The sequence below is a fragment of the Camelina sativa genome, chromosome 20, assembly GCF_030686135.1.
Source record: "Camelina sativa cultivar CO46 ecotype springtype chromosome 20, ASM3068613v1".
Taxonomy (NCBI): domain Eukaryota; kingdom Viridiplantae; phylum Streptophyta; class Magnoliopsida; order Brassicales; family Brassicaceae; genus Camelina; species Camelina sativa.
In genome coordinates, this window is record NC_141899.1 from 33,819,545 (window position 1) to 33,834,074 (window position 14,530).

The 14,530-nt window shown below is 36.5% G+C and overlaps 1 protein-coding gene and 1 pseudogene across 1 annotated transcript; both read right to left on the reverse strand.

The window, feature by feature from the left end:
* Positions 1–1,778: 1,778 nt before the first annotated feature.
* LOC104771887 (uncharacterized) lies at positions 1,779–2,481 on the reverse strand. Its single transcript, XM_010496493.2, has one exon. It carries the CDS (start codon positions 2,366–2,368, stop codon positions 1,931–1,933), a length of 438 nt encoding a protein of 145 aa, XP_010494795.1. The 5' UTR covers positions 2,369–2,481; the 3' UTR covers positions 1,779–1,930.
* An 11,364-nt stretch (positions 2,482–13,845) lies between these two features.
* Positions 13,846–14,520, reverse strand: LOC104772896 (coatomer subunit alpha-1 pseudogene; annotated as a pseudogene).
* Positions 14,521–14,530: the final 10 nt, after the last annotated feature.

Here is a 14,530-nt window from a genome sequence, read left to right on the forward strand (position 1 = left end):
GAAATCTGTTAAATAATTTCGAAAACATTGTTTTATTATTTTATAAACCAATATATGTTTTTTTGTTAATTATTAAAATAATTAAAATCCAATGACAGTTTTTGTAATATGCCACATGATAGTAGGATTAAACTTCTAACAAAATTGCTTAAATAAGTATATAGAGATTAAGTTTAGACTTGCGGCCTATACGGTAATGGAGAATGGTATATATTACAATCGACAATGTACAATATATATACAAGTTTGTGACTTGGTCACAAAGTGTAAGACATTATTACAAGATATATACTTGACATAATTTGGTGATATTACTTGATCCTCTACATCCCCCTCAAGATGGTGGAGTTCGGACACACCAATCTTGGAAGACATCAAGTTGAATGGAGCACGAGCGAGAGGCTTTGTCAAAGCATCGGCTAAATGATCCTACATGGAGATGTGTGCTACACGGAGAGTGTCGGCGGTGATCTGATTGCGTATGAAGTGATAATCTAGCGCCAAGTGTTTTATTTTTGAGTGGAATACGGGATTTGCACAAAGATATGTAGCACCGACATTGTCGAAGTAAATGACTGGTGGAGACGTAATGTTGTACCCAAGCTCCGTAAGGAACATATCCAACGGACCTCAGCGGATATGTTCGCCATATAACAATATTCTGCTCCGGTTGATGAGCAGGCAACACCATTTTGCTTTTTGGATGACCATGAGACCAAATTATGACCAATGTAGACAATGTGAACGTGAGTGGAGATGTAGTCATCACGATTACCAGCCTAATCGGCACCTAAGAATGCATGAATTGAGGGTATGTTGAGACGATGAAAGAAGATATCGTGATCGGCTGTCCCTGCCAAAGAGTGTAGCAACCTTTTGATGGTTTGCAAGTGATAAGATGTAGGTCTGTGCATAAAGTGGGACAGGCGGTTGACAACATAGGAGATGTCTTGCCGTGTGAAGGACATGAATTGAAGAATGCCTCCACTGATTGAAATCTAAAAGAGGGCCAAGCCGCTGGCCGATTGATAGCGTTAAACAAAAAGCTTTTCTGAAAAGCAAAAATCACATTTTCGATCTTGTGACTGACTTCTCATACTCTCAATGGCCCAAAGTACACATGTTAACTGAGCTTCTTGATGATCCACGACATTTGAGAACGCTCTTCCACTGTGAAGCAGAACGGTTCATGTGTGATCCCTCAAAACCCAAGCTCCACCAACCATATTATTTCTTTTGGACCACGAGTTGCCTATGTTGCATTTAAACCAATCCATAGGAGGGGGTAACCAAGCATTACTTACTTGAGTGATACCCTCTGACTTGTAATTCCCCCGTTGACAAGAGGGCAATCATCCGGCGACTCATCAAGATTATCGACTTTTTGAGCTTCTCTACCCCCACTCAAGTCATCTTTGGCTTTCTGAGCCGTGTCCAGGGGAGAACATGATTGATGGACTCTCCTTCATTCCCATAGATCTGGTGGAATAACTTAAAATACATATACCATCACTAATTCTTTTCAGTACTACCAAAGAGTTTTGTAAGAAAATTAATAATTATTACAAACAAAAGAAAAAGATGGTGATTCCTAAATTGCTAACACTTTTTAAGTATTTCTTTCAAACCGGTTGATTTTATAAACTTTTATAAATGAATAATGTCAGAACTATATAATAGTAAATTAGAAATGAATCATGTTATTAATTACTCTATAATTTTAAGTTTCGACCATTTAGAAGTGTCGATCTGCAAATTCTGCAGTTTCTGGTCTTTAATTGATTAATTAACAGTTTCATTTGTCTTTATTATTCGTTAAAAGCTCTAATTGAGAATATTAAAGAAATAATACAGATGTGTTGGAAAGAAAACAATACATAAGATTAGATGATTAAGCTAAGCAAAGGCATCATAATGAACGTTGACAAAATCATTTCTGGTCTTCTTCTTCAAAAGCAGTGACGGGGAACGTACGTGACAGTCCCGTGGGATTAGCAAAAGTGATTTTAGACGGATCTTGATCATTAACAAAGATCTCAGAGATGGTAACCCAAATCAAAAGCTCTTTGCTCTTGATTCCCGTAAGCTGACGCATCCGACGGTTCTCGACGAACGCAGTGACTTCCGAGTCGTAGGACACGTTTCTCCCGATGGCCTTGAACCGGTGCTGGACCTTGTTCTTGATCTTGATCCAGACATAACCGGTTGATTTGTTGTGACCGATCTCTGTCATGTCGTCTAGTGGGAGAAGTCCCTTGGGCAGATTCATGGTCGATAAGATCTCGTTGGCTTTTTGTTTGCAGATTGATCCGCCATTGCAGATCTCTGCTCCTTCTCTTTGATCTGTTTTGGTCTCTTGAGACGACATTTTTGATGAGATTTCGATGAGTTTTGTAGGGCTTTTGATGGCTTTTTATAGAGTTGGGAATTTTAGAGACGAAATGACGAATTGGGTCTGTGTTAGAGAATAGGTAACGCGTGAAGATGAGGATAAAATTGGAATTTGGAAAAAATTGAGTAGGTTAAGGAAACTCGATGCGCGTACTGCGTAGGTGGGATGCATGCACTTCATGTTCGTGGAATAAACTCATTTATTAGAAAAAAATTATTGATGTTAGAATATTTAGTGTTTTCACTTATTGTGATGTTTTCAGAATTTTTTAGTCTGGGAAACATATTGTGGAGTTTGTATTGCATTGTTAGACTGAAATTTAATAGAGAAATTCTACTTAGATTTGAGTATGGGAAATTGAGTTACCTAAGTTTGTTTTTGGCATACCAAGTGTTCAATTTAATGCCTGAGAGAGAGATCATACTCAATACATACATTTCATTCTAATCTGATGATTTTAATTTGTACAATTCGTACAAAAATCCGATGAATCATCGGGTTGAGATTCAATTATTGATTACATTGATGCATCTGTAATTGACAATTGATTTGAGGGTGATGATAAATTTTTCAATGACTTAGTGATGTGTGAACTTAGTGACAAAAGCTTTCACTAAGTTTATATCTTAGTCTTACAAATACAATCATTGATCCTCTTGAGTCTTGTCGACTGATTTAGGAACTAGGAAGTTTGTTCTTGTTTAGTTCAAAGCTTGTCTCTCTGTTTGTTACTTTGTTACAGTCATTGATCCTCTTGTCTCTTTGTTTGTTCTTGTTCAATTGTTCCATTGATTTTAATTTCTTCATCGTTTGATTCTACTTCTTGTACGGATTGTGTAGTTTCTAAGTCCATGTTATGGGTCAGTAAGTTTAGATCGAGCTCTTTCTAATTGGTTTCATTGAGGAATGTGTTTGTTTGTTTTTGCTCTTTCTATTTCCATCAGCTAAATTTATTTGGACACTGATTTCTGATTGGTTTCCATCTATTTTTGTATATTACCTGACTTACATAGGAATTTTTGTTTGCATTAGTTTCAAATTCAATGAACTGTGATATCTTGTGCTTTCATGAGGTTTTTGTTGTTCCTTTACATTTTACAATAGTCTATCGTCTTCTCTGTTGATATATAGATCTTGTTAGAAATTCAATTTGGCAAATTTAGAAAATCTTGTAAACGTATTGTAATGAGTCATTGAGTTAGTGTTCTTGGTTTGTATTTCGTTATGTGAACACATCTCTTTTTATTGATGCATTGATTTTGTCAACATGAATTTGTAGGCAAGATGGAGGACCAGAGAAAACCCATTACAAATAATATGCATCTGGCGAAGAAGTTCCCCATGTGGAAAGTTGATCCACAAGTAGAAACACTTGTTGAAGCCACGTGCTTCAAACATTTTCTGCGGTTTCATGAAGGAAAGTCTTTCACCCTAAATTTGTCACTCCTCACTGCCTTGGCATACTTCAACGATAGAAAGGAGAGTGTATTTTCCTTCGGGGAAAATAAGTCATTTCCTTCGGGGATACATAACTGGCCTTTCGATTGACGGGGACCCGATATTTCTCTGTAATTACTATTACCATTTTCCTCATTACTATTTTTCTTACTATTGATTATTGTATTCTCAATTGGGATGCAGGTGACTGGAGTTGAGAATGTCTCTGCTCTTGTAATTGCACAAGAATTAAATATACTTGAAACAGAGGTGGACGCCTTATATTTCAAGAGAAAAGACGCACATAAAAATGTCCGCCTGGATCTCAATATGCTGCAAACAAGATTTGAAAAAGTTCCCGAGGGGTGTCGTGACTGTGATGCTTATCTAAAGGCTTACCTGCTGTATTTGTTAGGCACTGTCATAATGCCTAACAATACCGAAGGGGTTTCTCCTATCTATTTACCTCTTCTAGGTAGAAACACAGTTACCAAGTACGCTTGGGGCGCCGCGATGGTGAGATTCCTAAAAGATTCATTGAATGACACCAAGGCTATTCTTGATCAGAGGAAAACCGGAAGCATATCTGGGTTTGTTTATGCTATCATGGTAAGGTCTTTATTTAATGAAGTGAAAATTAATTACTTTAATTCATAATACATACTCACAATTCTTGTTCTATGTTACTTTATTGTAGGTGTTTGCTTTAGAAAGGTTTGCATGCGTCCGTGAGGAACTCTCTCTAACTCCTCCAGCCAAAAAAATTCCTCTTATGTTAGCCTGGATGGATGTTTTGTCCAAATCCCCAGTGAAGGCAACCAGGATAGAAACATTCCGAGATTAGCTTCAGAATATGAAGAGATATGAGGTAATACTTTATTTTAGGATATAAACTGCAAATATATTGTGATGTACTCTTCTTGTAAGTTAAATGCTTGATTATATTTATGCAGGTTGTTTGGCAGCCCTATCATGATTTTGGTGAATTATCCGATGAGTTCAAAGATCAGTTGTCGATGATCTATCTACGGGTTCCCTGTATTTGTTTCAATGCGGTCGCCTACAACCGTCCGGAAAAATGCTTTAGGCAACTCGGACTGAAAAAATCAGAGTTGCATAGTCTATCGAGAAGCAGGAGTAAACATACGAAAGTTAAGTTTCGCCAACATAAAGGACAAGATTGGCGAGCTGTGTGTCCGTTTTACAGAAAAGTGAATGAAGAGTGGGATAACCGCCATAACTATTCTGTGAGGAAATCTGAAGCTCTACAGCAGGTAATTTCAAGTTTTTTTCCAATAACTGCCATAACAAGTTTGTTTTAATTTTGACACTTTGTGATGCCATAGTATCTCCCACATACCAAGAGAGGTAGGCATTGGTGATGCCATAGTATCTGATCAATTGTTTATTGCGTTAATTTTTTTTTTTTAATATAAAGAAGTTTAAAGTTATATGTTCATTCATTTATATAGAAGGGTATAGACTCCTTAGCGGAAAATTAATTCATAACGTTTGCATCTTTTTGCTGAAAATAACTATTAGGGAAGAGGAGATGAGTCTCAACCAGTTCCGGTTCCCTAATTGCTGAAAATAACTATTAGGGAATTTGGTTCAACAATTGAATTATTTCCAGTTTGTTTTGTACATCATTCTTTTGAATAACTGGCAGGGAAGACAACCTCCATCTCATGCAAGCCCAAGTCATCATATCAATGACAGTAATGAGGTGATGTTATACTGTTTAACACAAAAAGTAGAGCGCCATAGTTTAAAGATATACTGTCTGTACATCATTCTTTTTTTTTAACACAAGTGCCTCATGAAACACATGTGTGTTATATAATGTGTTTCTTTTACTAACAGAAGTGCCTCATGGAACCCGCTTGGTCTATATATTTAGATTCTGTGGCTAAAACTTTGTTGATGTTGAGTCACAGCCTCATGTTGAGCCGAACCTATATGTGGAGCAGCCACAGCCACAACCTAATGATGTTGAGAAGCCACCCCAAACTTCCCCTTCTCATGAAGTAGTTGAAGAAGATCAAACTTCCCCTTTTCATGAAGAATATTATCAAACTTTCTCTTTTCATGAAGTAGTTGAAGAAGAGCGACAGTCTCATCAAGAAGACGAGGAGGACGAAGAGGACAAAGAGGAGGAGGAGGACGAAGAGGAGGAGGAGCCACAACCTGATGATGTTGAGTCACAGTCTCGTCAAGAGCGACAGTCTTGTGAAGACGAGGAGGACGAAGAGGACGAAGAGGAGGAGGAGGACAAAGAGGACGAAGAGGATGTTGAGGACGAAGAGGCGTTAGTAGAGAAGCCAGCAGATAATAGGCGTAGTACTCGGGAAAAAAACCCAATAAACTATTTTTTCCCGAATGGAAAGCGTCCAGCTCCATAGAAAGGTCGAGGAAGACCACCAAAGAGAGGCTGGGGGAGACCACAAAAGAAGAAGGAGGAGACCACCCAGGAAAATCAGAAAAAGAGAGGCCGGGGGAGACCACGAGAAAATACCCAGGGAAAGGAGGCTTAAAACATCTCTTCTCTTCACGTTTAATGGATCATATGTAAGTGAAGAATCTTGGATGTTAGTGCTACTTAGACACTATTTAGACATGTTTTTTGGTGAATACACTTAGTTTAGGATTTGAGGATTTTAGAATCTTTGTTTTGTCTGATTGTTTAATCTGGATTTTAGTAACACTTATATTTGTTTCCACTGTTGAATCGTTTCATTGTTTAGTCTGTGTAGTATTTGTTTGCATTTTTCAATTGTTAACACATGTTTAGATAGTTTATTTTTGTTTCCATAGGGCATGACTTAACAATTCAAGGGCATATGGAAACAAAAATAAACTATCTAAACATGTGTTAACAATTGAAAAATGTAAACAAATACTACATAGACTAAACAATGAAACGATTCAACAATGGAAACAAATATAAGTGTTACTAAAATCCAGATTAAACAATCAGACAAAACAAAGATTCTAAAATCCTCAAATCCTAAACTAAGTGCATTCACCAAAAAACATGTCTAAATAGTGTCTAAGTAGCACTAACATCCAAGATTCTTCACTTACATATGATCCATTAAACGTGAAGAGAAGAGATGTTTTAAGCCTCCTTTCCCTGGGTATTCTCTCGTGGTCTCCCCCGGCCTCTCTTTTTCTGATTTTCTTGGGTGGTCTCCTCCTTCTTCTTTCGTGGTCTCCCCCGGCCTCTCTTTGGAGCTGGACGCTTTCCACTCGGGCAAAAGTAGTTTATTAGGTTTTTTCCCGAGTACTACTCCTATTATCTGCTGGCTTCTCTACTAACGCCTCTTCGTCCTCAACATCCTCTTCATCCTCTTCGTCCTCCTCCTCCTCTTCGTCCTCTTCGTGCTCCTCGTCTTCACAAGACTGTCGCTCTTGACGAGACTGTGACTCAACATCATCAGGATGTGGCTCCTCCTCCTCTTCGTCCTCCTCCTCCTCTTCGTCCTCTTTGTCCTCCTCGTCTTCTTGACGAGACTGTCGCTCTTCTTCAACTACTTCATGAAAAGGGGAAGTTTGATAATATTCTTCATGAAAAGGGGAAGTTTGATCTTCTTCAACTACTTCATGAGAAGGGGAAGTTTGGGGTGGCTGCTCAACATCATTAGGCTGTGGCTGTGGCTGCTCCACATATAGGTTCGGCTCAACATGAGGCTGTGACTCAACATCAACAAAGTTTTAGCCACAGAATCTAAATATATAGACCAAGCGGGTTCCATGAGGCACTTTTGTTAGTAAAAGAAACACATTATATAACACACATGTGTTTCATGAGGCACTTGTGTTAAAAAAAAAAATGATGTACAAACAGTATATTTTTAAACTATGGCACTCTACTTTCGTTTTTGTTAAACAGTATAACATCACCTCATTACTATCATTGATATAATGACTTGGGCTTGCATGAGATGGAGGTTGTCTTCCCTGCCAGTTATTCAAAAGAATGATGTACAAAACAAACTGGAAATAATTCAATTGTTGAACCAAATTCCCTAATAGTTATTTTCAGCAATTAGGGAATTGGAACTGGTTGAGACTCATCTCCTCTTCCCTAATAGTTATTTTCAGCAAAAAGATGCAAACGTTATGAATTAATTTTCCGCTAAAGAGTCTATACCCTTCTATCTAAATGAATGAACATATAACTTTAAACTTCTTTATATTAAAAAAAAAAAAATTTAACGCAATAAGAAACTGATCAGATACTATGGCATCACCAATGCCTACCTCTCTTGGTATGTGGGAGATACTATGGCATCACAAAGTGTCAAATTAAAACAAACTTGTTATGACGGTTACTGGAAAAAAACTTGAAATTACCTGCTGTGGAGCTTCAGATTTTCTCACAGAATAGTTATGGCGTTTATCCCACTCCTCATTCACTTTTTCTGTAAAACAGACGCAAAGCTTGCCAATCTTGTCCTTTATGTTGGCTAAACTTAACTTTTGTATGTTTACTCCTGCTTCTCGATAGACGTTGCAACTCTGATTTCTTCAGTCCGAGTTGCCTAAAGCATTTGTCCGGACGGTTGTAGGCGACCACATTGAAACAAATACACGGAACCCGCAGATAGATCATCGACAACTGGTCTTTGAACTCATCGGATAATTCATCAAAATCATGATAGGGCTGCCAAACAATCTGCATAAATATAATCAAGCATTTAACTTACAAGAAGAATACATCACAATATATTTGCAGTTTATATCCTAAAATAAAGTATTACCTCATGTCTCTTCATATTCTAAAGCAAATCTCGGAATGTTTCTATCCTAGTTGCCTTCACTGGGGCTTTGGACAAAAAATCCATCCAGGCTAATATAAGAGGAATTTTTTTGGCTGGAGGAGTTAGAGAGAGTTCCTCACTGACGCATGCAAACCTTTCTATAGCAAACACCTATAATAAAGTAACATAGAACAAGAATTGTGAGTACGTATTATGAATTAAAGTAATTAATTTTCACTTCATTAAATAATGACCTTACCATGATAGCATAAACAAACCCAGATATGCTTCCGGTTTTCCTCTGATCAAGAAGAGCCTTGGTGTCATTCAATGAATCTTTTAGGAATCCCACCATCGCGGCGCCCCAAGCGTACTTGTTAACTGTGTTTCTACCCAGGAGAGGTAAATAGATAGGAGAAACCCCTTCGGTATTGTTAGGCATTATGACAGTGCCTAACAAATACAGCAGGTAAGCCTTTAGATAAGCATCACAGTCACGACACCCCTCGGGAACTTTTTCAAATCTTGTTCGCAGCATATTGAGATCCAGGCGGACATTTTTATGTGCGTCTTTTCTCTTGAAATATAAGGCGTCCACCTCTGTTTCAAGTATATTTAATTCTTGTGCAATTACAAGAGCAGAGACATTCTCAACTCCAGTCACCTGCATCCATCCCAGTTGAGAATACAATAATCAATAGTGAGAAAAATATTAATGAGGAAAATAGTAATAGTAATTAGAGAGAAATACCGGGTCCCCATCAATCGAAAAGCCAGTTATGTATAAAACATCTTCGTGACTAAAGTCAACAAAAAATGACTTATTATCCCCGAAGGAAAATACACTCTCCTTTCAATCGTAGAAGTATGCAAAGGCAGTGAGGAGTGACAAATTTAGGGTGAAAGACTTTCCTTCGTGAAACCGCAGAAAATGTTTGAAGCACGTGGCTTCAACAAGTGTTTCTACTTGTGGATCAACTTTCCACATGGGGAACTTCTTCGCCAGATGCATATTATTTGTAATGGGTTTTCTCTGGTCCTCCATCTTGCCTACAAATTCATGTTGACAAAATCAATGCATCAATAAAAAGAGATGTGTTCACATAACGAAATACAAACCAAGAACACTAACTCAATGACTCATTACAACACATTTACAAGATTTTCTAAATTTGCCAAATTGAATTTCTAACAAGATCTATATATCAACAGAGAAGACGATAGACTATTGTAAAATGTAAAGGAACAACAAAAACCTCATGAAAGCACAAGATATCACAGTTCATTGAATTTGAAACTAATGCAAATGAAAATTCCTATGTAAGTCAGGTAATATACAAAAATAGACGGAAACCATTCAGAAATCAGTGTCCAAATAGATTTAGCCGATGGAAATAGCAAGAGCAAAAACTAACAAACACATTCATCAATGAAACCAATCAGAAAGAGCTCGATCTAGACTTACTGACTCATAACATGGACTTAGAAACTATACAATCCGTACAAGAAGTAGAATCAAACGATGAAGAAAATAAAATCAATGGAACAAGAACAAACAAAGAGACAAGAGGATCAATGACTGTAACAAAGTAACAAACAGAGAGGCAAGCTTTGAACTAAACAAGAACAAACTTCCTAGTTCCTAAATTAGTCGACAAGACTCAAGAGGATCAATGAATGTATTTGTAAGACTAAGACATAAACTTAGTGAAAGCTTCTGTCTCTAAGTTCACACATCACTAAGTCATTGAAAAATTTATCATCACCCTCAAATCAATTGTCAATTACAGATGCATCAATGTAATCAATAATTTAATCTCAACCCGATGATTCATCGGATTTTTGTACGAATTGTACAAATTAAAATCATCGGATTAGAATGAAATGTACGAATTGAGTATGATCTCTCTCTCAGGCATTAAATTGAACACTTGGTATGCCAAAAACAAACTTAGGTAACTGAATTTCCCATACTCAAATCTAAGTGGAATTTCTCGTTAAATTTTAGTCTAACGATGCAATACAAACTCCACAATATATTTCCCAAACAAAAAAAATTCCGAAAACACCACAATAAGTGAAAACACCAAATGTTCTAGCATCAAGAACTAATTATCTTAAACAGAGAACCAAAATACAAATTCCGAAAACAAAGATCAACAAAAACATTCCTGAAAATTTCTCCGACTAGGACTTGATAGTCGTCACTATAATCGGATATTGAAAACCGAAATGGGAGTATCGTCACTGGAGAAATAAGTTTTTGAATTTGATCGGACCGGGAAGAGGAAGACGAAACAGTGAGGGAAAGAGATCGGACTCGGGCCTTTAACTAATTGGGCTTCGACAATATCCCAAATTTGGACCTCAAATAATTATTTTCTTATAGCCAATAATTTGCGGTTTGGGTGTGTAATTTCTTAGATTTCGGTTTAAAATTTTTAAAATTTATTTATTTATTTAATTTTATTTAATTTTTGAAACTTTTCAAATTTATTTTGAAGACACGAAAAACAAATGCTAGTAAAAAAAAGAAGAGGAAATGTATTGAAAAGACTTACACATGATGAATCAACCTGTCATGCATGTATACATTATCCAAAATATATCATCTTTAGGGAATGAAATGTGTGAGTGTGGACTCCAGTAGAGGCGCAGCACTTGAGGCGCTCATAGATCTCGATTTCCTAATCATCTTCCGTTGCTAATCTCCAGGTATTTTTAGATCCTTATGATTCAATGAAACGAACCCTAGATCCTAGCTTATCGAAACCCTCTTCCGCTGCTAATCTCCAATTTGTGTTTTTGTTTTTGTTTGGATTAGGACAGAAGATGAAAAAGAAGTTTATCGAAAAATTCAAGATAAAAAAATTAACTAATTTACAATTTTGGAATTTACCGAGTTTTAACACTTGCTTTCGTTTCTCTAATTATAACCTATATGTCTTTATCCTATAATTTGGCTTACCAATGCCATTAAAATAGTATGAGATTCACTTTTGGAGCCAAAGGTGCAATGCAATTTACAATTACATAAACACCTTTGGGTTATTTTTCGCAAACATGAGATATGTAGGTTACACTTGTATTCCAAATCAACTTAGGGGTCATTTTTAGTAACTTTGCCCATTTATAATGTCAAACCAACTGTAGTTTGATATTTATAGCATGCTTTAGTTAAGAATGACATAATACAAACACCTGGGCGATTTTCATGAAAATCTTTAATTATGAATGGAATGCTACTGTTGGTGTACCTTACCCAAGTAAAACAATATATTCATGTAAATAAGTTCTTCTTCTTCGTCAACATCAGTTTTCCAAGTTTAAATTTTTTGAAAATTAATTAAATGATTAAGTACCACCATTTTTTTTCCTTTTTTGAGCTAATTACTCTCACTTACGCTATATTTATTATGTACTTGTCTAACTAAAACCAATTTGAATTTTTCAAAAAGCTCGCTGAAATGAGTGCTGCTAAAGTAGCTTTTATGAATATCAAAAATGATATGTGTATCAAATATGATATGTATTTTAACCTTTATTATCCTTTCGTTTTCCAATTTTATTTAGGGGGAGGTATTGGTTTAGGATTTAGAAAGAGTTTTAATGACTTTGTGTTTTTAAAAATCTTGCTGATTTTTTAAATCATAGAAAATTAGAAAGTAAAAATGAAGGATTCTATAAGAGATTGTTTAGGAAGTTATTTTAAATCTTGCTGATTTGTGTTTCCTAATCTTGTAAAATATTTCATAAAATCTTTCAAAATCTTTCTATTTGATGAAAGAGTTTTCATGACTTTTGTTATGAAGGAAATGTTATAAAATCCTAAACCAATAACACAAAATTTGAATTCATTAACAATCCATGATTCTTTTGTTTTAATTGAATAACATAAAACTTTTAATGACTTTATAAGACTCTTAATCCAATAACACTAGATTTATCAAGATTTTAGATAACTTTTTACAAATCCACAACCAATAACACCAAATTTTTAAAGAGTTTTAAAAAGTCTTGATTGAATAACAACATATTTTACATAACTTTTAAAATCATTCAAATTCTTTCTAAATCCTAAACCAATAACCCCCCCTTACTCCTTGAAAAATTATAAATCGAGTTATGTTAAAATGCAAACGGTATGTGATATGGGGTAAAAAATGCAAACGGTGTGTGAGTACCATTTAGCTATAGTAGACAGTTTGACCACATAGTTTTGTCTTCCACAAATTTCTTCATGTTATTGCATATTACCACTTAGTTAATTAGTTAGTTTATGTTCCTGGATCAGTTTCACGTCACTTTGATGAACATGGCTATGTTAGAAGTTGGGTGATGGGTTTTTTTTAGCATTTTCAGAACAAACAAACCGTGAAACAAACATCTTTTTTCCTATATGGTTTTTTCCTAAATGATTTGATTTTGCTCTCTTTACTCGTTGCATATTTTCAAAGAGTAATAGTCAAACTATAATGTGCAGGGCACCAAGACCAAACCTCATCAACTTCTTTGCCTTGTGAGAGACAAGAAGCTGCAAGTTTAATTAGGAAGAGCAATCTACAAGAGGTTGAAGTGTATGAAGATGGTTAGTCTTCTCCGAGAGACAACACTCTCTTCTTGTGTTTTAAATTAAGGGGATCATATTTCTCGAGTCATTAGATGGGTTGCAATATCAGTTTTCTGCTAAATGTTTAAAATATATGCTCATTCATAACTCATTATCTACAATCTTCAATTTCTGCAGAACTCGAAGATCTTTGTATTGCACCAGCCAATAATACAACGGATCATGAGTCGAAGAGACTGAGAAAAAGCTCTGATATGATCATGGACGTGACAACCAAAGAAAGCAATGGAGAAGAACTTAAGGATTCGAGAAGGACATGGATATTGAAGCAGCTTGGTCCGATGACAAGGTCAAAGAATAGACGGCTTAACCAAGGCAACCTTAAGCATGACTCTTCCTCAAGAGGCGGAGATGCTCTTTAGAGATGATAGATTCATTGCTTATTGTCTCGTGAAGACGTAAAAAACTAGCTTTGAGTTTGCATTTAAAGACACTAGTCAAAGAAAATTCAAAGAGCACCTTAACAAACTTTGCATATCGGAAGTCATTATCTGTTGACTTTGTATACCATTCCGTTGTAAATAAACAAAAATTATGTGACTGTGAATTATGTAGCTCGTACATATACTGAGGCTGTTTGATTATTCATTAGTCCACTACTTTTGTTCTTTTTTTTTAGTACACTAATTTGGTGTTTTAGATGTTAACCTTTGAGTTATGAACCTTCTAGCGAAGTTAGAAGCAGTGGCTAGGTTCTTGGCCTTGTAGCAGACGCTCATTGCACTGAGGAGAGCGAGCCGTAGGTGAGGAGTTTGGAGGTTACAGTGAGTGAAATAAGCAGCGAGCTCTTGTTGTCGTGTCGGATCACCTTTCATTTCCCTTCTCTTCAGTTCCATTTGCAGACCGAGAACATATTCTTTGACAATAATGATCAGCTCTTTCACCTCGTCGACTTCTCTTCTTGACTCGACTACAACAAGAGGGATTGTGTGTAGGATAGAGAGGAAGATACGCAGAGCCTCAGTGAATTTTCCTGTCGTTGTGGCTTTGTAACCGGCCTTGAGCTTCTCTTCAAGCTGAGAGAAATCATAAACAAGAGCTGGTGGGCCACGGACGTTGGGGCTAGCAGATTCGTTCCACCCACGCTCAATGGCAAGTGACACCACAGGGGAAGAAGAAAGCGCACGGAGATAGCTATGGCTTCCGGTAAACAGATCAAGGAACATCGATCTCAACGGAGCAAAGTTCTTTATCCCAAGCTGTCTGTGAAGCAAACGCATTGCAGTGTCAAAGCTACCCGCTGCAGCCTGCTCAGCAGCAAGAGATGACTTCTGGCTCCAGATTTGATTCACAGGCATGCCCAGAGTT

Excerpts from the sequence above, each read along its gene's own strand:
- LOC104771887 (XM_010496493.2), bottom strand. The coding sequence starts at position 2,368 with ATGTCGTCTCAAGAGACCAAAACAGATCAAAGAGAAGGAGCAGAGATC.